Raw genomic sequence first — 26,443 nt, 5'->3', positions numbered from 1 at the left:
TCAGGTCAGACGGCACCTCCTCGGAGGAGCTATCCGTGATTGCCCTATTTCAGGGCCCCTGTCCCTCTGTATCGGGCTGTCTCTCTTCTCTGTGGCCCCAGCACCCTCTGAAATCATCTGCAGAAGTGTTTGCTTTCTTGTTTGTCATCATCTCCTCATGCAGGGACCTCTTCTAGGTGTTGTGGAGCCTGCCCAGGACCTGGTCTGAGGCGGGCACAGTCATAGCTCTGACAGGGTGACCGGGTTGATGGTTTTGGGGTGAGACACACAGGCCGCAGAGGGCAAAGCTGCCCCTCACCAGTGTTTTAAGCCTTCCCCACCCTTGGGAGGGTAAGAGTACTGGAGAGGCAGCAACTAAATGTTTTATTAAGAGGGATTTCTAGGAGCGCCTGAGCGGCTCAGTCGTTAAGCGGTTGCCTTCAGCTCAAGTCATGATCCCGGGGTCCTGGAGTTGAGCCCCACATTGGGCTCCCTGCTTGCTGGGAAGCCTGCTTCTCCCTCTCCTACTCCCCCTGCTTGTGTTCCCTTTCTTACTGTCTCTCTCTCTGTCAAAAAATTAAATTTTTTTTTTTTTAAAGAGGGATTTCTATTACAGCTTCTGCAGATGAGAATGCTGGGTGTTGGGAAGGGGGTCAGTGCAGGTGGCTGAGGTCACCCTAGAGAGCCTGTGCACAGAGTATGCCCCACATGTATCAGGCCAATGGGGGCGAGTGCTCCCCAGGGAACACTGAGGGCCATGCCTGGAGGCATTTCTGGTTGTCCCAACTAGTGGAGAGACTGCTGCTGGCCTCTCGGGGGTGGAGATCAGGGATGTGCTAGCCACCCTACAGGGCACAGGGCAGCTCTCACGACAGAGGAGGGTTCAACCTCACAGCAGCAGTGGTGCCTGGGCTGGGAGCCCTGTCTCCTCGGGCGAGTGAGCGCCCCTCCCTAAGCCTCGGTGATTCCATCTATAAAATGGGAACAGCAACACATGAGATCATGTCTGGCCCAGAGTAAGCACTCCAAAAAAAGGAGCTGTGGGAGTTCTCAAAATATAACTCGCTTCCTTTTTCGGGGTGGGGGTGTGTGTGAAAACGCAGGTCTCCAGAGAAATGAAAACGGGCTCCAGAAACCAGCTGTGACACCGTCTTGGCAAATCACAAGGCTCCTCTGAGACTCCGGTGACGAGCCTGGGGAAGGATACCGATCCCGCAGAGGGATCGGCTGGGCACGACACACGTCTGTGAGCAATGACAGCCTGAGTGCCAAGCCGAGCCAATGACAATAAACAACGCTTCCCAGAGCGACTCGGAAAGGTCACTGAAAAATGAAACAGAACCTTCTGGAAAGTCCATCTTTCCTGGAAGAAACCACTCCATTTCACATGCCAGGAGTTCGGGAAAACAAAAAAGGGTCTTCGCTCTTCGTGGCACCTTCTAAATTCCCGTTGTCTGTGGGCCTCTTTCCGACGTTTTGTCATTTTTAGGTATTGTTTGCACAGGCACAGACTTCCTGTTTTCCCTCAGGTCAGTTCGTTTGGTGCCAAGCAGGCGTCTTGAGCTGGACTCTCGCTCGGTCCCCTAAACCTGCTTCTCTCCCATCACTCTGGTCAATCCTGGTTGCTCAGGCCACACACCTGGGAGCGCCTTCAGTTCCTCTGTCCACACTCACACCCACTGACTGTTTGTCATGGTGGCTCTGTCTTCAGAAGGGACTCAGGGCTGAGTGCTTCCCACATGTCCCTGTGGCTGGCTGGGTCTCAACCACGACCTCCTCTCACCTGGGCCTTTTTGGAGCCTCCTCCCTGGTCTTTCCCTACAGCAGCCAGAAGCAATCTACTCCATCACAGATCTGAGGAAGTCCACAGTTCTGCTCAAAACCCTTCGATGGTTCCGCATCACATTCCGGTCAGATGCAGAGTCCTCGGCATGGCCTAGCCCCTCCCTAACCTCATCTCTGTCACTTTGTCTTGGTCCATTCTGTTCCAGTAGCCTCCTCCCAGTAGTCTTCCAGTAGTCTTCCCAGACCTGAAGCTCATCTCTGCCTCAGGGCCTTTGCTCTTGCTGTTTCCTCCGAAGGACGGTCTTCCTCAGGTCCCTGCATGGCTCACTTCCTCACCTTTTCCAGGCATTTGCTCAAATACCGCCTTACTGGGTTATATCCCTAACCAGCCTGTTACATGAGCTCTCCGTACCCCGGCGCTCCCTCTTCTCCTCGCTTTGTTTCTCCACCATATTTCTCACCACCTAATGCATTTATCTTTTGGGTTTTATCATCTACCTGCCGCATGCGAACATCAGCTCCTCGAGGTCAGAGCTTTCTGTGTTCCTTATTTCTGCCCATGTCCCTATATTTAGAACAGAGGTTGGGAAGCAGTAAGGCCTCAACAGACACTTGGGGTGTGAATGAGCAAAGGGCTGACCCACCGAACACCCAGGTCCTGGGGGGGTCTGGGGGAATCAGGTCCCACTAAGAGAAGAACACATTCCTTTTGCCCATGACACGGGGTACCTCAGCTTTGAGTGAAGCAGGGAGAATCGTTACATTTTTGTCTTTCTGTTTGATTTCATGGCATCTGTTTGACTGAATCAGGATCTACTTAATCCCCACGGGGAGTGACTTCACCACGGGGGGTTCTGCAAAACTGAAGAGGGGCCCAAGGCCAGTGTTGCCGAAACGTTCTGCTACCAAAGTCCCTTTAGAGTCTTAAAAATTCTTTTTTTAAAAAAAGATTTTATTTATTTATTTGACAGACAGAGATTACAAGTAGTCAGAGAAGCAGGCAGTGGCAGGGTGGGAGGAGTAGGTCCCCCGCTGAGCAGAGAGCCCAATGCGGGGCTCGATCCCAGGACCCTGAGATCACGACCTGAGCTGAAGGCAGAAGCTTAACCCACTGAGCTACCCAGGCGCCCCAAGACTCTTAACAATTCTTAAGGACCCAGATAGATTCGTTTATGTCGGTTTAATCTAGTGATAGCTACCATGTCAGAAAAGAAAATGGAGAAATTTAAACACATGAATTCATTTAAAAATAGTAACAATAAACCTACTTGCTAGGGTGTATTTTTAAAAAATGGTAGATTTTCCTCAAACAGAATAAAATCAGTTGAGAAGAGCTGTACTGTCCCCTATGTTTGCAATCTCGCTAATGTCCAGCTGAATAGAAGGCGGCTAGATTCACGACTCCACTCCTGTGTTCAGCCTGGTAAGATACGTTGTTCTGGTTATGTTTCAAGAAAAATCCAGCCTTCTGTAGATACGCACACAGAGAGGCAAGGAGTATTTAAAAGAGAATTTAACATAAAATTTTGAGATAACTGGGGGTGCATTACACACCCTCAGAAAACACTACACCCTTGAAGCAAATAAGGGCGAAGGGCAAATTCTGTCTCAGTATTAGTGTGAAAAGAGTTCTGGGCCCATGGCTCCTGGGGCCGACTTTGAGAACCGCTAGGGGAATGATGTTCCCCAACAGCCCAAAGAGATAGACACGCCTTTTCCCCCCATTTTACAGTTGGAGGAACCAAGGCATAGAGAAGTGAAGTCCCTTTGTGTCCAGCATCCCACAGTGGCTGGTAAGTGGCAGAGCTGAGACTTGAACTCGGGGGACCGTCTCCGCTCTGCCTCCCGGCAGGATGGCACCCCCAGTCCCTGCAGGTGGGCTCGCCATCCGCTGTAGTGGGGAGGGTGGGGACTCTCGTGAGGGAGAAAGGAAACAGCAAGTGGGCTGCTCAATAGCTAGCGGCAGGGGCAAGGACAGACGGACCCTGTGATCCCACGGGCCCTGCTCCTCCGTGGGGTCCGCTACCCTCCAGCGTGCCTCCTGCTGGAGTTCCAGGCGGAACAGAGATCCCACACCGAGGTCATACCGCACACTCCATCCTCCAGGGTTTATCTGGAAGGCCATCCCAGAGCCTGAGCCCCTCGCCTTTCTAGAGAGCCAGGGCGGGAGCAAGGCAGGAGTCAGATATCACCTTGGTCACTCCTTCCAGATGTGCAGGAGGGGTTTAAGGGATGTTTTTGTCTTGGGAGGCAGTTGGGTGTGAGGTCGAGCGCGGGCTCTGGGGCTGACAGCACGGGTTTGAATCCAGCTGTTCCCACCTACTGGCTCAGTTTTCCCAACTGTAAAATGGGGATAAAGGCATGTCTGCCTGACAAAGGTGTTGGGAGAGTTCAATGAGGAAACACAGGGCAAGTGCCCCCAATATGTTGGTCGCTGTTTGTGTTATAACATTATTAATCAAGATGTTATGTGTTCATTCACTCAGGCATGTGTGCATTCACTCACTCAGTAAACCCTTAGAAGACTACTGCTTATGTGCTAGGCCTGGTCCTAAGGACACCACCGAACAAAACAATAAATTAACCAACAACGAAAACCGCACCCTCGTGGAGTTACGTGCCAGGACAGGACAGCCTGAAGCGGGAAGACAGGACCCCTGGAGGCTGTCGTAGTAATTCAGGAGAGAGGCTGGAATGGTTCTAAGCAGGTGGGGGCAGAAGGGCTGGGGTTGGTTTCAGGCTGTTTTTAGAGTGGGAACCGCCATGGTTTGCTGACGGATCAGATGTGGTGTGGGAAGGAACCGAGAGGGTCAAGGACGACTCCGAGGTTTCGGTCCCGAGCGACAAGGACATCCTCCCATCATCAAGGGGGCACCGTGGGAGGGGCAGGTTCTGTGGTGGGGTGCCAAAGAGCTCGAGGTCACACACGTTAACCTTGAGGTTCCTGTTAGCTGGGTCGTCAAGGTGGAGACAGAGTGGGCAGCCTGGAGACAGACGTTCAGGTTCAAGGGCGAGGTCCGGGCCGGGAGGGGAAATGTGGGAGTCATCAGCATTTCGATGACATTTATATCTGTGGAACTGGATGAGATCACCAAGGTAACGGGTTCTCACTCTGTGGGTCCTGAACGGGGAAGGGAAAGCTCCATCTTTATTGATTTTCATGACCGCCTAACTAGTATCTCCTTCCGTCATGAAAGAAGGCAACAAAGTCGCCAACAGAAGTCACAGATGTTTCCACATCATGTGTCAGTTAACCAGACATCTCGAGGTATCACTGAAGCCAGCACCACCACGGAATCACGCGAGTTCTCAGACCCAGCCACTAGCCCCTACATAACCACGACATCGTGTTCCTTAACGTGTGAAGAAGCACACACAGCACAGTTTATAAAGTATTTTGGGATCACTGGCTTCTTTTACAATCCTGTGTGTTTCCTTCTTTGCACTTAATTTGAACCCACTCTGAAAAGGATGCGCACAGAGACCAAGGGGGACACGTGGCTCTCCAAGGGGTAAAATCCCCCAGGGAGGGAATGGGTATTGCTAGAGAAGAAGGCCCTGGACTCCCGAGGAAGGGGTCAGGGTGACGGGATGAGATCCAGGCGCTCTTTTAAAGGAGTGGAACGGTCCAAGGCTAAAAGACGGAGAGGTGTGCGGGGCGTGGCGATTCTAGCCATGCCTGGGAAGTCTCACAGAATCTGCTGTGTCGCCCCAGTGCCCGGGCACTGCTGCTCCCCGGAGGCAGGGTTACTAGCTGGGTCCAAGGCTAGCAGAATGGAGGTGACCTTCTCAGCCTCCCTCCCTGCCAGAAGTGGCCATGACCGACTTTTGGAGGAGATGTGGGTGGATGTGGTGGGAGTTCTGATAACGGGCCTACAGAAAGCGGATGCGCCTCCCCCGTATCTTTGACTTCCCGCTGGCTGGCTATGCACATGCTGAGCCATTCTGGACCAGGGCAGTAGCCCAGGATGGCACAGTAATGCCACAGAAGGAGCCTGGACATCAACACCAGGCGTGCCAGGTCAGCCCTGGGCCGTTAGTGCCCAAACTGTCAAATGAGAGAAAAATAAGCACCTTTCATCTCTAAACCACTGTTCTTTGGGGACAGAAGTGCCCTTCACTGTACCTATATTCTAGCAAATACTGGGGGCTGGGGTGGGGGAGCTGTGACACGTACCCAGCTGGTGACTGCCATCTAGTAGGAGACGGCAAATTTTTCTGTCAAGGGTCAGACTATAAGTCGTTTCCCTTTGAGCCACGTGGTCTCTGTTGCAATTACTCAGCTCCACCACAATAGAACATAAGCAGCTGCAGGAAATACATGAATGAAAAAGCTGCGTTCTAATAAAACTTTATTTATAAAAACAGATAACAAATTTTTGTAGGCTGCAGTCTCCTGACCCCTACTGTCTAGGAATGTTTCTAATATTTGGCAAGATCAGTTTTTTTGTTTTTGTTTTTGTTTTTTTTTTTTGAGAGAGAGTGTCCACGAGCACATGAATGTGTGGGGGAGAGGCAGAAAGTGAGTGAGGGAGAAGAGCCCAACTCAGTGCTCCATCTCATGACCCTGAGATCATTACCTGAGATGAAATCAAGAGTCAGATGCTTGGGGCGCCTGGGTGGCTCAGTGGGTTAAGCCACTGCCTTCGGCTCAGGTCATGATCTCAGGGTCCTGGGATCGAGTCCTGCATCGGGCTCTCTGCTCAGCAGGGAGCCTGCTTCCTCCTCTCTCTCTCTCTGCCTGCCTCTCTGCCTACTTGTGATCTCTCTCTCTGTCAAATAAATAAATAAAATCTTTAAAAAAAAAAAAAAGAGTCAGATGCTTAACTGATTGAGCCACCCAGGAGACATCCACCTCCCCCTTTTTTTTAAAACAAAGTTTGGAAACTGAACTTTTTGGTGATGTTTCCAGATTTTAAAAAACACCTTATAAGTCAAACAGAACACATGTGGGATTGAAGTGTGAACTTGGGCTGCTGGCTGCTAGTTTTCAAGACCCACATGAGGTCCCAAAGGGTGCAGAACAGAAGCTGAGCTGGTCCCGGCCAAGGTACAATCTCACCCCCGCTGCCTACAGGAGGGTCCTGGGTTGTGAGTCCTTCACCATCCATCCTTTGGCTTTTGGGGCTCTTGATCTGGGCAGGGGAAAACAATCCCGCTAATTTTCTGGGGGCGGAGCTGAGGTCTCTTGAGGTACAAGTGATAAATGAGAAGGAAATGCTTTTGCAAACTCCAGAGCACTATAAATATTAGATGCAAAATGCCACAGGACTGAAGTCTTTGTTTTTTTGGCAGACAAACTGGCTGAGGAAGCAGGGCCGGGAAGAAAGGCATTAAATAAACCCCGAGCCCCAAAGCTCTTAGGGCTGGGGCATTTCTAATATTCTGTAACTGGATCCTTTTCACTTTGGGCTGCTTGCAAGGTTACCACATGAGTCTCTTTCTTCTGCTTTTGAAAAGACACCAAACGCAAATGGCTGCACAGAGGGACAAATCGATGCCGTGAAAGTTCTGGATGCGGAGATGGGATCTTGCTGAACTGAGAACTGTGGCAAAGCAGATGAGGAAGGTGGGGGGCATAATGACACACGAAGGAGGCATCTCGTGCTGCAAGCAGAGAAAGCTGGGAGAAAGGCCCTCCTCCCACTTGCCCCCGGAGGGGGGAAAAAGCTGGATTTGGGTTTCTATAGCAGACATCTGTTTTATTTTTCTGCCCAGCATCCACGCTCCTGCTTTTGGTAACTGCCTTCTAAAGTACCTATTCAAGTGAGACTCTTTCTGGCTCCCAGCTCCTGGGCTAGGCACGTGATCTGGGGTTGGCCAATCGGAGTGTCCCCCTTCCCCTGGCCGCTAGGGTTGGCCAATCAGGGTGTCGCCCCTCCCCCGGCCTCTGTGATTGGGTAAGACAGGGGCATATGACCCTCACTGAGCCAATGAAAGCCTCCCCTGACACTTGCTGGAGCACAGGGAAGAGGCTCTCTCTTTCCACCAGGGTCACTACACCGGTTGAGGGGGGGGGCGCCTGGGAGGGCCATCTTGACATCACAAGACAGAACCTTCCTGAGAATAAAGCTAACCCAAATGAGAGAAAATCCAAGAAGCAAGAATGACGGGTTGTGGTGACAGTGTTTGACTACTGGGACTCAGCTAAATTTGCCTGAACTAATTGCAATTATATTTCTCAGTGCTGGAAAAGGGAGACAGTAATCCAAATTTCACCTTGTTCTCATTTTCTGCTTACTTCAAGCCTAAGGCCAAAGAGTCCTCTGTTCATTCAGATCTTTTTCGGGCACCCAATACCTGCCTGGCACTGTTCTTAGACAGGAGGACACAACAGTGAACACAATAGGTAAGAAATAAATTCAAAACACCTGAGACAATTTCAAGGGGATGATAAATCCTACAAAGGACATAGAGCAGGGTATCGTGGTAGAGAGTGACAGGGTTGGTTGGGGAGGCTAATTCATGCAGGGAGGTCAGGGAAGCAGCGGGGATGTTAGAGACAGATGGTGAATGATAACAAAAAACAAGCTATGTGAGTAGCGCTCTAAGCAGATGTAACCGCAAGTGCAAAGGTCCTGGGGCAAGTGTGAGCTTGGGATATTTGAGGAACAGCAAAGAGGCCAGGCAGTCTGAGTGTTGTTAGAAAGGAAGAGAGGTAGGAGAAGGGCACAGAGAGATGCTGAGCAAAGCCTTGGCAGCTTTAGCAAGAAGTTGAGCTTATAGGGCATCAGGCAGCTGATAGAGGGTCTCGTGCTGGGAGTGATATGATTAGAATGGCATTTTTCAAAGCTTCCTCTTGGTGCCCGGTGGAGGAGAGGAATGGCTAAGCACGGGGAGACGCAAGGATGAGCAAATAACCAGAGTGAAGGTCTAGGACTACTCTTACCTGTTTGTGGCAAGCTCACTGCCCTCGAGGAAGGCTGAGCGGTCGGAGGTATGGAGGGCGGGCTGCTTGGGCCTCAAATTACATGCTTCCCTTGGTCCCTGACTCCTTGGGAGGGTCATGCATCTCCAGTAAATGAAGCTGGGGCCCATCCACGTCCGAAAACTTGACTTGCTGGGCATGGCAGGCTCTCCCAACACTAGTGACAAGTTTTATCACCTGCTGAGTCAACATCAGCAAGGGCGGCATTTGAAAATCTTTCTGTCTCCTTTTAAGCATGGTTTTATCCAGAAGGATGGAATGGGTGGGAGGGCTGGGGGGAGTGAAGAGAAAACCCACAACAGACTCTTGGAACAAGGCCTGGGGAGACTGTTGTCACTGGATATTTAATTATCACCTTGGAGGAAGGTGACACTAAGCTGATCCTTTGAAGGGCAACTCTCATTTCCATGTCCATTTCTGTGACAAATATTTTGTAAAGCTCCTTTGTTTTCCTAAAAGAAAACTGCGAGTAACAAAAACTACCTAGGCACATTTTTTCCTCCAAGAAATCAATACAATGCCCTAATTACAGCCTACAAGAAGAAGAAAAGGAAGGCAATTTATAACAAAGAAAAATTTCCGTATGAACTTCCAAGCCCATCCAATTAAGGAGACACGATGGAGTAGTCAGGTGGCACCTAGACATGGCTGGGTGGGCCCGGGGCGCTCTCAAGCCAAGAGCTTCTAGTGGCCCGGCCCTCAGCTCGGCGACTTTCAGGAATGTGGGATAACTCCTGGAAAAACTTGGCACTCAAGTATGATATTCCTTCCACTTACTGATCACTTACATTCCTGGAAAGTTCAGAGGGTCCTAACACCGTGCAGAATGCCCGTGGTGGTTATGCATAAAATGGACTTAGGGTCAAGGCTCAGATCACAATACATGTCAAAGAATCCATTCGTATCATGATCTGGTGGAAGACTCGGAAGCTGCGTGGAACAAAAGAACTGGGGAGCTGCTGTGCACAACAGGCCACAGAAGGTCCCTGGTTCCCCACCCTTGGACGCCAGCCGCATCCCCAACGGGGACCACCACCAGAAATACTTCCATAGATTTTGGCCCCTAGGGGGCAGTATGTTCCCTTGGGAACCACGGGTTAGAAAAAAGTTTGCTACCCAGTGGCCTGTGGGCTGAATCCATCCCACAGGTGTGTTTGCTTTGGGTCGGCCTGGTGTTTTTATTTGTTTTTTTAAAAGCAGAGCAAACAGTCCGCATTCGAAATCTGGACAATTTGACACGGAAGTCTGGGTGTCACACTTCGGATAGATGAGGAGATCTGGCACCTCTGGGCCCATCTATCATCCAATGGGCACCTCGGCCTGGGCTGTAGGGCGCTGCCCCCTTCCATGCCTGGCCCCTCTGGGCGCTGGGGTTTGGTTTCTCTGGGGAGGAAGGGGCTCACGCAGGCACGGCAGAGAGCAGACCCCAAGGTGGCCTTGGGAGGGCTGATACAGAGGGGCGCCCGGTTTCCCTTTCTTTGCTGAGAGCCCTCTCCCCATGACGGCACAGGCGCCATTCTGCGGGAAGTGACTGGCTGGCCACAGGTGTGTGTGTGTGTGTGTGTGTGTGTGTGTGCACGCGCGCGCATGCGCGTGCATGCCAGGTGCTCAGAGGAGGAGCTGGCCGTGGACAGGTGGGACCCACAGGCCCCAGGCTGGAGCCCCCCTCACCCTCTCCCCCCCCACCCCGTAGCTGCCCCGTGCTCCTGAAGCCCTGACCCATGGTCTAGCCTCAAGAAGGCCTGGGAAGAAGGCCTGGAGAGGCAAAGGAACCAGTTCATGGAGCTTGGGCCTGAGCGGAAGTACCGCAGGAAAGAGGGGAGGCACCCACCTCACATTAAGGATTAAGGAAGAGGAACCATGGAAAGCGCCTGGCATGATACAGGCTCCATAGGAACAACTTGTAATTCTAAAATGATTGTTGGCATTCTTTTCATCTTCTGAAAGCTCTGTGTGCCCCCTCCAAAATTTTGCTTCAATTACATTCTCCGCCAAGGCTGTCCGAGAGGACTTTTTGTGACAATAGAAAACATTCTACATCTGAACCATACACTCCGGCATGCACGTGTGCCCAGTGGGCACTCGAAGCGTGCGTAAGGTGACTAAAAAACCGAACTTTTAATTTGACTAATTTTTAATTAAAGTTAGATAGTTCCCAGTGGCCAGCAGCTACCATGTTGGGCCCAGCAGCTCCAGTGTAGACCCTTCTAGAGTGTTCAGGGGAGTTGCAGCTCGCGCCGGGGAGAGACTGTGAAAGGTCACATTTAGCCTGAAAACTCCCTTCAAACCCTTGGCGGCTCGCAGACAGGCTTTACGCATCCGCACAACACAGCTTCCTGCTTCTCACTTGCATTTGACTTCCACCATTATTTTAATGCCCACTGAAGTGAGATGCTCCCTGAGTGAAATAAAAGTTAGAGAACCTGTGAGCGGAACCAAAGCAAGTTCCCCACGGGCTGGGCAGCCACTCTTAGGACCATAGTGGATGGCGAAGGGAGAGGCAGTGGGTTTTTCTGAGAGACCCTGAGTATCTGCAGGTTCTGCTCGTTTAACCCAAGATTCTGCAGCTTTAATGGAGGTTAACGTGTCACGGAGGGGATTAAATCGGGTGGTCCGCATGAAAGAACCCAGCTGAGGTGGGTTGAATTTCCTCTCCCAAAATATACGTTCAAGTTCTAATTCCAGGTCATGTGAACGTGACTTTATTTGGAAATAGGGTCTTTCTAGATGTCATCAAGTTAAGAAGAGGTCATACTGGATTAGGGCAGGGCCTCATGCGGTGGCTGGTGTCCTTAGAAGAGGGGAATTTGGACACGGACACCCACAGGAGAAGGCCACGTGCGGAGAGAGAGAGAGCGACCCTTGGAGAGCTGGAGTTGGGAGCAAGGAACACCAGAGATTCCCAGCAGCCCCCAGAAGCTGGAGGAACAAGGACTGCAGGGGATTATAGTTGTGCTGTTTGAAGCTACCCAGTGTGGGGTCTTTGTTCCAGTGGCTACAGGAGACCCACACACCTGCTACCAGCTACTGGGCTGGGACAGAAAGTCTGGGCTCAAGTGTCACCTGGGGGCAAAGAGGAATGTCCACCGTTCAGCCCGACACCCAGCTTCTGAAAAGCTGGGAAGTGCGACCACATGCTTCCTGTCTTTCCAAGTGGCCCCCTTCTTTTCCAGCCCCAGGGAGCCCCTCGCCCTAATGTGTGCACACTGGTCACATGACCCTCAAGGGTGGAGTCACAGCCAAGGCACTGGGTAACTTACGCACATATGTTGTAACTCCACTATACACAGACTGGAAACTGAGGCACAGATGGGGAAACTGAGGCCAGAGGGGGCCAGGTCTCAGCTCATGATTACAGAGTCAGAAGCAGAACCAAGTTCTCTAGACGCCTGCACCAATGTTTTACTTGTTTTGCAACGTAAAGATCTTGGAGAAGGGGAGTGCCCATGAAATCAGAATTTAAAGAAATTCAGCTTGAAGATGAACCCACGTGGACGTGACCCACGTGTCCCCCTGGGCCAGCCTGGGTCCTGGAGGGCTGTCTGACTCCTGTTAGCATTCTCAAGGTGGGTCTACTTTGCAGGGCGGGTGAAAATGCTCTGTGGTCACACCCCCAGGCCGGAGAGAGGGGGCAGGTGGTCGAGGGGAGAAGGGAGCTGTGTGTGCATGCGTGTGTGTGCTCATTTGAAGAGAGAGGAAGGGAGTGGGGGGCACAAACAGGAGAGAGGCCAAGCACAGAAAAGGCTGCCATTGTGAAGGCAGGACAGCTGCACCCGGGGCCCCCCCGAGGAGGCGCCCACAGGAAGAATCCAAGTCCTTTCTTCTGTGTGTGTGCAGAAGGGCCAAGAAGAAAGGAGGAGGGGCTGAGGGGGGGTGGGGAGGAGAGAGGAGAGAGGGGTATAGAAAAATGGGGAGGGTGGCGGGGGAGCTGGCTCTGGATGGAACATGCAGACTCATCTGTTCATCCTGCCGTGATTCCCTAAGCACCTAAGACGGGGGGCGCCCTCTTGCAGGCACAGGGATGCCGGAGGGCACAGCCCAGGCCGTCCCCGATTCCATGGAGCAGATGTGTCAGAAGGGAGGCGACCAGTGGCAGAGCCCATGTTAGTGCTGGAGAGGGCCAGAGAGATGGACAGAGCAGGAGGCAGGCTAGGGAGTCCCGAAGCAGGGGACGGGGACATCCTTTAACTTGGGGGGCTGGACAATAAATACGCAGATATATGTTAAGTGGTGAGGAGAACTCTGAAGGAAAGTAAAGCAGGGTGAGGGGGTAAAGAGGGGGCAGGAACCTGCTTTCAGATGTGCTTGTCAAGGAAGGCTTCTCTGAGGAGGTGATCATTAAACAAAGATCTGGGGGAAGTCAGTGAACGGGCCATATAGATGCGTAGGGAAAACGTTTCTAGAAAAGGAAAGAGTAAGCGCCAAGTCCCTTGAAGGGGTGCCAGGTGAACCGCCTGAGAAGCAGGAAGGAGTAGCGTAACGGAGGGGGACAGCAGGAGGTAAGGTGGTCAGGGGGCGAGGGGCGAAGGGCAGATCATCAGGACCCCGAGGTGACCGTGGGGGGCTGCAGGCAGAGGAGAGATAGGACCCCTCCAGCTGCTGAGGCGTGAACAGGGCGCAGCGAGTGGGAAGGGGAGTAGCGCACAGGGAGGGGAGGGCTGTGCTGTCCCGGAGAGACGTGGTGGCAGCTCCAGGAAGGTGCGGAGTGGGCTCTGGAATACCCTGGAGAGAGCTGGCGGGGTTTGCTGATGACTACCTGTGGAGTGACAGGAGGGAAGGAAAGCAGGATGACAGGAAGGTTCTGGAATCTGGGAACTGCCAGGGGAGACGGTGGGACATGTTCGGGGAGGGGGGAATGCCATCAGGAGGCCGTTCTGCACGCGTCAGGTTTGAAATGCCAGGCGCACGTCTAAGGGGAGATGTTAAGTAGGCGGCTGGAGGCTGGGGTTCAGGTCTAGTGTGGTGCTCAGGGCAAGAGGCTAAAGGCAGATCAAACAGAGTGGTGAAGAGAGGGAGGGTGAGGATCCTTTCACAGAAACACAGAGGAAGTCACCTGAGCACCAGTCCTCATGTCTGTGCAGTCCTTCACACACACACACGCGCGCACACACACACACACACACACACGCCGGCGGCGAGTCTGGTCAGGGATGCCTGAGGCCGCCTTCCTGGCCTCTTGTGCGAGAGGCAGCAGGCTCCACCGACGCCTCATGGGCCCTGCCAGGGCCAGCATCATGGCCCGGAGCCTGTCTCCCAAGCAAGGGCGGCCGCCCAAGGTTGACCGCCACGTGGTGGCCATCCTCGGCTGACCTCCCCCACCAGCTTTGTGGGAGCAGAAGAGTGAAAGTGATCGGGGGAGGGGGAGCTCAAGGCCAAATTTCCAAACAGCTCCAACCAGGGGCCCTGAGGTAGTCTGAGCTTGTGATAAGAGGCCTCCACCCCCCCACCCCTGGGGCTCCTCTGGCACATTCCAGAACATGATCAGGGAGGGGCCGAAAGCTCACCACCAGTGCCCACATCCCTACAGAAATCTGTACCAGATGGCAGAAGCTGGGCACGGAAACCACCTCAGAACTGCCAGATTCAGAAGGTCGCGTGGAATGCGAAAAGTGTCACCCCAACAAGAAGACAATGGGCACTTCTGTCTAATTCACCAGCAAGCGCCAGAAAAGGTGTCCCCCCTCCCCACCAAAGCAGTGTACCAGAAATCTGGGACTGCCACCTCGGTGTGTTTCCTTCCTTCTCATTCCCACAGTCCTTGATTTCCGCTTTGCCGAAAATCACCAAAGCGCTCATGGGCAGTAGAGGTGCCCACACGCGTTCCCGCTGCTGATGTGTGGGACTCCCTGCTTTCCGACATCCCCTCCAAACTTTGGTGTGACGGGGCCTCTGAATATTTGCTGTGGCCACTGTTGCCTTCATTTGTGTTCTGCTGATGACCAGAGAGGTTGGGCACGTACTGCCAATTTTAACCCGTGTGCACAATTTATTTCCACCATCCAAGCTGATCTCTCATGACATTCCTGGGAACGCTGCTCTGGGGTGGGTGGTCCGACGTGCTGCCCCTTGTGAAAATTGTCACCAACACCGGGGAGAACATTGCCTAAGTGCTCACGGTGTGTCACTGTTCTAACATTTCATCCCCACAAAACCGTATCAGCTAAGCAACATTCTTGTCCCTCTTCGAGGTAATCAAGACGAAGAAGTTAAATAACTTGTCCAAATCCACTCAGTTAGAAAGTGGCAGCATCAGGATTTGAACACAGGCAGAGTCCTTGCTCTCAACGGCTTTGGGAAGAGCTGGGAGGAGTCTCACTGCCAGAACACTACAGGACTTTGCGCCGCGGGTGTGCAATGCGAGCGAGCACAGTCAGGCAGCTGACAAGTGCTAAGAGTTGACTGAGCACCTTTTAAGGTACCTTTTGTAAAAGCTGAGGATACAATTCATCCCTTTCAGGGTGGTTAGAATTGAGATCCCAGCCCCCGGAGACAGAGGAAGCCAACATACAGAAATACCCAAGAACAGACCTTCTTCAACTTCACATCTCACACTTCATCCTTTGTCCGTGTCTACTGCAAGCACAGAATAGCAGAAAGTAAGATGTTTGCCAAATGAAAACGCGGATCTTGTAAAAGATGCCAGGCTTGGGGAAATTAATTAAAGGGATGCTGGAGGAGAGCTCGAGGCACATGCAAATCCATTAACAAACACTATTCTGCTCTGTGAGGTAACTGAAGAGGCCGCTGGAAAGGATGAGGAGGTAGTAAGTACTATGTGGCAGGGAGTCGGGGGAGATTCAGGAGTCAGAGGACTCAGAGAGGCCCTTGGGGAGATGGAGCAAATCCCTAATGCTTCTGCAAAAATGACCTGTTACGGTTTTGCTGCATGAACTGCACGTTCTGTAAAAGACATCACGTTGTGTTGTCACTTCAATTTGTTGGACAAGTCACACCCCACCTCTAACTGTCCCTTCACCAACCCATCAGGTTAAAGAATGAACCCATTAGTCACCATCACAACATAACATTTGTTGCCATGAGATATGACATCAAATAAGGTTATTTTCAAAATTTTGTAGTTTCCTTTTCTTTTCTCCCCAAGATAAAAGGCCCAACTAAATGCACTAAAAGCACTATTTACATGAAATGCTGGTCTACCGTTGGTCCACTTAAGGAATGTTTTTCTGGTTCCAGTCTTGTACATTTCAGGCTGATCTCTTGTACTCAAAAGGGGGTCACACACACAAGTGGCTGTGAACCATTACTAGAGTTTGATAATCTTCCCTCAATATCTGCTGTCTTCTCCCACAGAAAGGAATTTATAGCTGGAAAAATGGTCACCCAGAATGGAGACTCCATTTCTAAGGTTCCTCTACCGTGACTCATTTCTCATCAATGAAGTACAAGGAGAAATGGAAAGCAGCTGAATCTCTCATCAATTGGAACACCTAAATATATAAAGCAAATACTAACAGACCTAAAGGGAGAGACAGACAATAATACAATGATAGCAGGGGACTTTAATACCCCACTTTCATCAACGGATAGATCATCTAGGCAGATAATTGTAAGAAAACATTGGCCTTAAATGACACGGTAAACCAGATGGACTTAACATTTACAGAACATTCCATTCCCAAGCAACAGAACGCACATTCTTCCCAAGTACATGTGGAACATTCTCCAGGACAGATCATATGTGGGACCACAAAACAAGTCTTAATACATTTAAGAAAGCCGAAATCATATCAAGCATATTTTCCAACCGCAATGTATGAAGCTAGAAATCAATCACAAGAAGAAAACTGGAAAATTCACAAATATGGGAGAGTCGACAACATGCTATTTAATAAGCACTGGGCCAAACAAGAAATCAAGAGATATTAAAAAAAATACCCCGAGACAAATGAAAATGGAAAGGATATATCCCAAAGCATACAGGATGCAGCAAAAGCGGTTCTAAGAGGGAAGTTCATAGCAATAAACGCCTGTATCAAGAGACAAGAAAAATCTCAAATACACTACCTAACTTTACACCTCAAGGAAAAGAATAACAAAGCCAGAAGTTAGTAGAAGGGAGAAAATAGCAAAGATTATAATTAAAATAAATGAAATAGAGACTAAAACAATAGAAAAGATCAAAGAGGGGTGCCTGGATGGCTCAGTTGGTTGGACGACTGCCTTCAGCTCAAGTCATGATCCTGGAGTCCCAGGATCGAGTCCCACATCAGGCTCCCAGCTCCATGGGGAGTCTGCTTCTCCCTCTGACCTCCCCGCTCATGCGCTCTCTCACTGTCTCTCTCTCAAATAAATAAAATAAATAAAATCTTTAAAAAAAAAAAAAGAAAAGATCAAAGAAGCGAAGAGCTGGTTCTTTGAAAAGAACCACCAAATTGACAAATCTTTAGATAGACTTACCTAGAAAAATAGGGACCCCTCAAAAAAAAAAAAAAACCAGAAATGAGAGGTGTTACAAAGAAACTACAAATCCTTTGTTTGTCATGAGGCTACTATGAGGAATTATGTATCCACAAATTGGACAGCATGGAAGAAATGGATAAATTCCTAGAAACATACAACTTACCAAGACTGAATCAGGAGCAACTAGGAAACAAATAGACCATTTACTAGTAAGGAGACTGAACCAGTAATCTAAAACCTCTCAAAAAACAAAAGTCCAGGACCAGAGGGTTTCACTGGTACAAACATTTACGGAAAAATTAAGGGTGCCTGCGTGGCTCAGTTGGTTAAGCATCTGCCTTTGGCTTGGGTTTGATCTCAGGGTCCTGGAATCGAGTTCTGCATCGGGCTTCTTGATCATTAAGGAGTCTGCTTCTCCCTCTCCCTCTGCCTGCCACTCCCCCTGACCGTGCTCTCTCTCTCTTAAATAAATAAACGTGGGGTGCCTGGGTGGCTCAGTGAGTTAAGCCTCTGCCTTTGGCTCAGGTCATGATCCCAGAGTCCTGGGATCGAGCCCCGCATCGGGCTCTCTGCTCGGCAGGGAGCCTACTTCCTCCTCTCTTTCTGCTCACCTCTCTGCCTACTTGTGGTTTCTGTCTATTAAATAAATAAATATTTAAAAAAATAAATAAATGAAATATTAAAAAAAAAAGAATATCCACCCTTTTCAAGTTCCTACAAAAAAGAGAAGAGGAGAAAACACTGTTAGACTCATTCTACGAGGCCAGTGTTACCCTGATACCATAACCAGACAAAGAAACCACAAGGAGATTATAGGCCAATATCCTGATGAATAGAGATGAAAAAACCCTTGACAACATATGAGCAAACTGAAGTCAACAATACAGGAAGAGGATTACACCCCAGTATCAGGTGGGACTGACTCACGGATGCAAGAATGGTTTACATCTGCGAATTAGTCTATGTGATGCACCACATGAACACAATGAAGGTTCAAAACCATATGATCCTCTCAATAGACGCAGAAAAAATATTGGCAAAATCCAACATCTGTTTATGATAAAACCTCTCAACAAAGTGGTTACAGCGGGAATGTACCTCAACGTAACAGAGGCCCTATGAGACAAACCCACAGCTGACATCGCACTCAGCAGCAAAAAAACCCTGAAATCCTGTCCTCCAACATCAGACCTAAAGTTTTCTACATAGATCTTGTAATCAGATGTTCTAAAGAAGGAGTATGAGCTACGCTCTGCCTTCAGACAGAAGGCAATGTTCTTTTTCTTTTAAAAAAAGAAACTGAGTTTGGCAACTTTTATTATTATTTTTTTTAATATCAGCAGATTTCAGCTAAAAATTCAGGTTACAAATATTTGAAGGTTGGTTACCTGCGAGCACATATGGCCATAATTATCTGGACCTGAGAGGCAGATGCCCCTTCCAGCAGGAGCCCTCTGGTCTGCTGTGGGACCACTATCTTGGTTCTTTTATTTACCTGCAGGTTCCTACAACCACCTGGGGGGGAGGGTGCCCGTGGTTAACTCTGACACCTGTGGCTTTCTGCAGAGACCCAGGAACCAAGAGGCTTATGTGTATAGGATAGAGGCCTTCCTAGTTCTCTCCGGAGGAGCCACTGTCTGGGTGACTGTGGCAGGAGAATCGATCTGCAAGGCGAGATACCTTCCTCTTGCTCCCCACCCGCAATGTGCACCACCAGCCACATGCGTATCCGAGGGAAAGCCCCCCCACCCCCACCTTCGCATCCCCCAGCTTGGAAAGCTGCTTCATTTCTGAACTGAGTTGAGGGAGGCATCCATCCTTCCTCCTGTCACTCCCATCACACAAGCCTCTTGTCCCTTGGACACAACTTCCCCGGGGTAGCAATATCTCAGGCTCGATGTCTGATTTCACGACTGTGTTGGTTCCTTACCCAAGGTGTGGAGAATTCACTTCTTAATAATTCAATCGAATTGAGTTTGGAAGGTTTTGCAGTGGGGCTGGAGAGAAGGGTTTTCATTATGTCTTTGCCCCAGGCCTGGCAGGTGAGCCTTGGGAACTGATCAAGGTACCTCCCTCAAGATAGACAGGAAACCCCACTTGCTCTGTATCCACACCCCCATACCCCCCCCCAAACGCCAGGATAGCATCCCACAGTACTGACCACTGGAGAGATGGGAGCCTGCTGGGTAGTGTAGACAGCAAACGTAGACAAACCATCCCTGTCAACCTGGGCCAGTCTGCGGGGTGGCCATACAGTCCCACATATGCTCCTCTCCATTTTCCATACCACTTTTCATCCCCACCCCAATGTTCTTCTGGAACCTTCTTCCATACCGACAGTATGAAGTCAATAAATCAGTCCCCAACATAACCCACGGTGAACGCAAATCACGCATGAGTACTTCTAGCCTCTCTCTGTATTATATTTCATATTTTAAATAGACTCATAAAAAAAATTCAAATTCCTTTGGAAAAATCAGTTTCTCCCTACTATAGGCAACTCGTTTTGTACTTTTTAAATGCAAAATGCACAACTTTTAAGTTAAAATGAAGTTGTCCGTGGGCTACCCCAAATCATCTAAAATCCCGGCAGGATCGGGACCCCAAACTGGCGCGAGGTCAAGGCCCTCGCACCACTTCCAATGCTCCCTGCCCGCCGGCCCGCCGTCCCACCCACAGCCTCCAGGCTCCCCTTACCTGTCCGGTAGCCCGTGCTGTTGAGGTACACGGCGAAGGTGCGGCTCTCGTGCTGCGTCTGCCAGGAGGGCGAGGAGCAGTTCTCGTTGTTGGTGTAGGTGTTGTGGTTGTGGACGTACTTGCCGGTGAGGATGGAGGAGCGCGAGGGGCAGCACATGGGCGTGGTCACGAAGGCGTTGACGAAGTGCGCCCCGCCCTGCCCCATGATGCGCCGCGTCTTGTTCATCACCTGCATGGACCCTGCAAGCAGGAGCCAAGGTGAGGTGCGGCCGGCCAGCTCCTAACTAGTGCCCCCGCGGGGCCACAAGGCATGGGTGGTTCTCAACAGGGCGGCTCCCCCATCCCTGGGGAAGGGGGTACATTTTGGAAATTTCTGGGGACGATGGGGGCAGGCGCCATGGTCACGTGTGGGCTGGGGCCAGCAAGGAACGTCTGGGCAAGAAATTGCCTGGGTCTCCAGTCCCATTGGGTGGCCGTGGGGAGTGGGTGAACAGCTGTTTGTCAAGGATCCAAGCCTAGAGTGGAACTTTGTTTTACGTAGAAACAGAACATCTTTTTTTTTTTTTTTTTTTGCAGGCTATTAATGTGCAGTGCATTCCTTTTTTTATTTTTTGGAAAGCAACCACTATGTAAACCCAGGGAAGATTATACTTTGTTTTGTTTGGAACTTTCCCAAGAACTGTTCACTTTTACTGAAATCCGGTCATGCCAGCCTGCTGGGCTCACTTTCTCCCTGTACACTCCTCGGCCAAGTGCTCTGCTCCTTTGTCCACATGGTCCTACTTTGGAATCCACTTTCCCCTCTCTCCCCAGATTCAACCCACCAGCCAAGGCACACCTCTTCAAGTGCTCACTCTGGCTTTTGATTCCCTTGAGCCCTTATTATGCATGCAGCCTGTGTTATTGGGACTTAATTATACACCACCAGGTAGTGTGGCTTCATTCATGCCTTTTCTTGCTTCTCAATGAAGCTGTAGCAGCGAAAGGCACTTAGGAAGGAAAGGAAACTACTGTGTTCTAGAAGCCGTACTGTGCACAGGTGTTTTCATGGTCACTGCCCTGCTGAGGGCCCCACGAGGGCAAAGGCTATGTGCCTTGCTCAGTGCTCAATCCTCAATGCCCCCATGGTGTGTGGTACACAGCAGGCACTCAATAAATGTTTGCAGAGTAGATGCGTAATACTATGGCTGGTATCTGAATATTTAGTAGGTTTAGGGAAATAGTCAATGGAAGTCATTTTCTTCTTCCTTTTTGTGGCCACCTTCAGGAGCCTTCCTTTTCCTTAAAGTTCTCAGGGTCTGTCATGGCTTGAGGGGTGCAAACACTTCCCCTCCCCCACATGTCCACATCATAACCCTCAGAACCTGGGAATGTGATCTTACTTGGAAAAAGGGTCTTTGCAGATATAGTTAAGATCTAGGGGTGATCTTGTTCTGGATTACCTGGGTGGGCCCTAAATCCAGTGACAGGTGTTTTGTAAGAGAGAACGGAGAAGACACACAGACACGGAGGGGATGGTCACATGAGGACCGTGACGGGGCTACCAGGCATGTGAAGTTTCTGCGGGATAGCTGCCGATCCCGGTCACCAACAGCCCCTCAGAGACTCAAGGACAACTAATCAGACCCACCTCAGCCCTCTGTTCCTACCGGGAAGAATGAAAAGGAGATTTATATGGCTCTTTTTATCCCATCTTTCTGCCAAATAGGGATGGAAACAGAGTTAAGAGTTTCCCTGAGGCAAACATAGATCATATCTCCTCACTGTTTAAAATCACTGGATAGCTTCCCATGGCACTCGGAAGAAAAACTGAATTCCTTTCCATGGCCCAAGACTCTTCTAGACTTGCCCCTGCTGCCAGCCCACCTCCTGTGTTCCTTTGAGCTCATCTCTCCCCTCCCCTTTGCTCACCTGGCTACACTGGCCTCCTGACAGTTTCTCAAATGCTCCAATCTCAACCTTGCCCCAGGATCTTTGCACTTGCTGTTGCTTCTGTGTGGGGCTCTTCTTGAGACTTGGCCTTGCTGGCTTGTTCTGTTATTCAGAACTCAACCCGAGGTCACCTCCTCAGTGAAGCCCGGCTGGCCTCCCCATCTGAAGGAGCCCCCACTGTTTACTCCCTATGTCACCAGCCGTATATTTCTTCTTGACATTTATCACCTTCTGAAATGGTTTCCTTTATTGGGTCATTTGTTTGTGGTCTACTTTCCCTGGACTGAGGGTTCTGGGTGACTCAGGGCGCTGTCCACTCCCCCGCCAATCCCCCCTGGGGGAATATATAATCGGTGCTCTATAAAAACTCACTGGGAGATGGAAGGACACACAGCAAAGCCTGCCCTTTCCAGCCCAGCACCTGACGTGGTTTTAAAAGGGACACCCTCCCAGAACCAGGTGTGCTCCCTGAGCCTCTGGGCCAAGGCTCCCAGCGGTGGGTGGAAGAAAGCAAGGCTGCAAGCAGAGAACTGGCTCTTGGGTTACGAACTGAACAGGAGTCATCAGGCCTCGGGACTGTGTGAGCTTCTCTTCTCAAGGTCACACGCCCTCCCAAGAAGCCCCAGGGGACACAGCTGTAACTGGAGGTAATTACGGGGTTTCTACCAGGTGTGACACTTCTCTCTGGAGGGGATGGATGAGGGGGGCTTTCCGAGGCCTGCCTGACCATCTGGTGCTCACACGTTGGAGCCTGCAGAGGGAGCAGGCCACCGCCTCAGGGTCAGGCGGAACCGTGGGATGCCCCCCTCCCAGGCCTTGTGCCCTGCCTGGGGAAGGGGCAGGAATCCAGACAGGCCTTCTGCTTGCCCATCCGTTCTCTCTACATGGAATTTAAACTGCCAATTGAGAGAGCAAGGTCATGCCCCTAGGCCCCCAGCTTGCACACTGGCTACATTCCGACCTCATGGCCTTTGCCTGAGCTGTGCCCTCTGCCTACAGGGCTCCCTCCAGCCTCCCTCAGGTGATGGAGCAAACATCAAATATCTGAGGGTACTTCCCTAGCCCGGAATGGATGCCACTGCCCTTGCTTCTGGCATCCACCGTGGCCGATCCCCTTGCACTTTTCCCCACGGCACCTCTTGCCCTCGGACCCCACTTCTAGCTCCCGTTTGCACACTGCCCGTTGCCCCTCCTGGCCCAGCCACACGGCGGCAGGGATCTGGGCTGGCCCTATTTACCATTATGTTCCCAAACCTAGCACAGTGCCTGGCACACAGCAGGTGCTCAGTAAATATCTGCTAAATTCAGAAACATAGGACCTTCTTCTTTAGGCTTCTATGGACCTTGAGAGCCCCAGCTGGTTTGTATTCATAGACATGTGCCTTTTGTGCGGTGAATCTGAAAATAATCTGACTTGAAATAGCATCCGACAGATCCCGTGTTCTCCAGTTTGCCACATTCCCCACCATGCCCTGCAGTCTATACCCACTCCACCCATTCGTATTACCAGCCAGGTCCCTGAAGGCCTCGGAGCTTGGCAACCTCCTAATATAATTTAGCTGATGAGACAGGTCCAAACTTTTCCTGGGGCAGAGGGCAGTGTTCTACGCCAATAATAATCATCATAATTATTGAGAGCAGTGAGTCTGGCTGGCAGCATGCTTGTGGTATGCACCACGCTGGGCATGTGTCAAGCATCATTTTACTTAATCCCCCAACAGCCCTTTTGAGGACAGGGAGTTAAATGACCGGTCAGAGCTATAGAGCTTGGGAAGTGGGATATGCAGACTCAAACCCAAGCCTGACTGACAGGAACAGCAGGTGCTGGGTATCATGTTGCAGAAATGTACGGTCTCAGAAATGTTCCAGAAACGTATGGTTCACACCACACTCGAGGTAGTGATAATTCACCCAGGGAATGCACAGAGCTCCCTATGCACTTGGTCAATCCTTGGTTTCAGGGAGGCTCAGAAGGGTCCTGGGCTGGATGATGGGTCCCCTCGTCGTCCCAGAGGCGGCTTTAGCTGGCATGCCAGCTGTGGGAGCAGCACAGAACCACCTCGCCAAATATTGGGGATGCCAGTGGTGGGAACGCGACTCCCTTTACTACCGATAAGCTCCAGGAGAAAATGTCAGCCGGTGCTGTCGTGTCCTGTTTCCACCGGGAGGGAGCCAGACACCTGCTCAGAGCTCTCAGCCGGCAACATCATTGGCTTATGCCGAGTCACGTGGTTTAGTGCCCTCTACTTAGGGCAAGTGATCCTCCTTCTCTCAGTTAGGGTAGTGGACTCTCGTTCTTTAAAACAGAAAAATCACGGCTGATTAAAAGAGGTCAATCCTAGTACAAGCAGCACATAGTTGAGAAAATTCTGGGAATGGGAGGGCCTGGCTGGCGTGTGGCACACACGGGCTTCGTAGAGCCTAGCGCGGCCCCCACGGTGACGTTATGGGACCGTGTTGCAGACACCTTCAGAGCCACACACCCTCAACTGAGCTCCTGCGGTCACCGGCCCCCTCCTGCCTCCTCGGCTTCCCTCCAGTGACTTAGATAATAATCTTGCTACGCCTTGCTTCCACCTCTCCGGTCCCACATCCAAATGAGCAGCAAGGTCTGTTGCTCCTCCTCCAAAGTATATCCATCCTGCAGCCTGGTTGCCTCTTCCTGGGGCACCTGGTTATTCTCTCTCCTCCGAACTAGGTCAACTGCTTTGCTTTCTGATCGGACGGACCCCGACCATTTCTTCTGCAAGGAGCAGGCAGAGTGCCTTCTCTCCTAAGCAGCCTCTGTGGCTCCCACTCAGCAGAGAACAGAGTCCCTGGGGTCACCCACAGGCCCTGCTGGATCCAGACCCCTTCCCTGCCCACTCGCTGCAGCCACAGGGCCCTTGTCTCTGCCCTTGGACTTGCAAGGCCTGCTCCCACCTCCAAGCCTTTGCCTCTCTGTTCCTTTTGCTCGGAATGCCCTTCCTGCAGCACCCCGATGGCCTGTGCCCTCACGCCCTTCTTGTCTCTACTCCCAGCCCCAGACAGTTCAGACCCCTTCTGTAAGCTTCTGAGTCTGTGTTACCTCTGATGTCTCCATATTTACATATTTATCCCACTTGTCGATTGCCCGCGGCCTGGTGTCAGTGAAGGGAGGTCTGGGACAACCCACGGTGCCTCCCAGCCCTGAGGCTCTGGGCGCTGCCTGGCACAGGGCAGGTGCTCGGTAAATACTCATAGGAATGCATCCAGGGCATCCCAGGCAGAACCAACATTTTGCACGCTCCTGCCACACTAGGAGGAGAAAGGATGGAGCGGCTGGTAATGAGAACTCAACCTCTCTGCGTCTCCAGGGACTGCAGGAAGGACAAAGCTGGCTCCCCACACAGCCTGCCAGACCCTTCTGGAAAGCAGGAGGCCACCACCTGGTGAGTAATTCACCTGCAGTCTGCCGCCCCGAACGTCACGCTGGCAAAAAGCAAACGGCCAGCGGAACTGTTTCTTTTTCTTTTTTCTTTTTTTTTTTAAAAAAAGATTTAATTTATTTATTTGACACAGAGAGAGAGATCACAAGTAGGCAGAAAGGCAGGCAGAGAGAGAGGAAGGGAAGCAGGCTCCCTGCTGAGCAGAGAGCCTGATGCGGGGTTTGATCCCAGGACCCTGAGATCATGACCAGAGCTGAAGGCAGAGGCTTAACCCACTGAGCCACCCAGGTGCTCCCTCCCTTTCGTATTTTTAACAGGCTCAGAGCCAGGGTCTCAAAGCACTTCCGTCTCTCTCCTCCTCCTCTCCCTAGGAGGTGAGCTGATGGGCCGCTCTCGCCACCCCTGCCCACCTGTCTGCTTGGTGCACTCACCCCTGCTCCAAGCTGCCGGCTGCGGGAGAGCTGTGTCAGACCGCTGCTACTCAAGTACGACTTAACCAAAGCCCCAAAAGGACGGCGGCTCCCGTGCAGAAACAGCACGAGAAGCGAAGCGTCCCCGCGGGGACAGTAACCTGCTGTATTAAAACGGCCACAGCGACAAGGCCCTACAAATCCACATCTGGAACACCGAACCACAGGATCTGATCTGCTTGCCCTGCCCAGCCCTGACGTGGATGGACAGACGGCTCTGATGGGAGGGGAGAACCCGGAGGATGTGGCCACACAGACAGGAAGACCAGTTTTTATTATTTTAAGTGATGCCAGCGGCCAACCCAAACCTGCATTGTCCGATATAAACCTGGGGACGTGCAAACAAAACCAGGCCGGCTTCCTTCCATAATTGAACCCTCCAGCCTTGCCTTGCCGGGCCAGGGCTCAGGTCCCCTGACAGGTCTCTGCGCCTCTCAAGGTCCCGCCCCCACTGACTATGTGGCATAACCCCCCCTCCCTGTGACGCTCCCCTGCCCACCCCTTTCTGATCACCTTTTGGGGCCTCCTCAACACTCGGACTGTGCTATTTTCATTATCTGATATCTTTTCTTAAAGTGACTTTAAACAGTACACTTTAGTCTCAGCCCAAGTAACTATGTGAACTTCGGTGCCTGATACACTGATTCTTTTTTTTTTTTTTTTGGATGAACATCAAAGTAAGTTTGTAACGCAGTTAAATCGAGGTTTGCTGAGCTATTGCATGAGATACCTGTGCCTTTCCTGTTGTAGAAAATCATTTCAGGAAACACTGAACAAACACATTCTTCTAAAGGTCTGGGTCAGTGCAACTATCTCGAGGGAAC

At 51.1% G+C, this 26,443-nt stretch overlaps 1 protein-coding gene across 3 annotated transcripts in view; it reads right to left on the bottom strand.

Moving 5' to 3' along the window:
• SULF2 (sulfatase 2) overlaps positions 1 to 26,443 on the bottom strand; it is a 112,605-nt gene that overhangs the window by 47,146 nt on the left and 39,016 nt on the right. For all 3 annotated transcript variants that reach the window (XM_044262887.1, XM_044262886.1, XM_044262885.1), the window contains exon 3: positions 19,811 to 20,050. In XM_044262887.1, the coding sequence (XP_044118822.1) occupies positions 19,811 to 20,050 (240 nt within the window). The remainder of the gene's footprint in view (positions 1 to 19,810; positions 20,051 to 26,443) is intronic.

Source organism: Neovison vison, chromosome 8 (genome assembly GCF_020171115.1).
Source record: "Neovison vison isolate M4711 chromosome 8, ASM_NN_V1, whole genome shotgun sequence".
Lineage (NCBI taxonomy): Eukaryota > Metazoa > Chordata > Mammalia > Carnivora > Mustelidae > Neogale > Neogale vison.
This window is presented reverse-complemented; position numbering and strand designations above follow the sequence as displayed.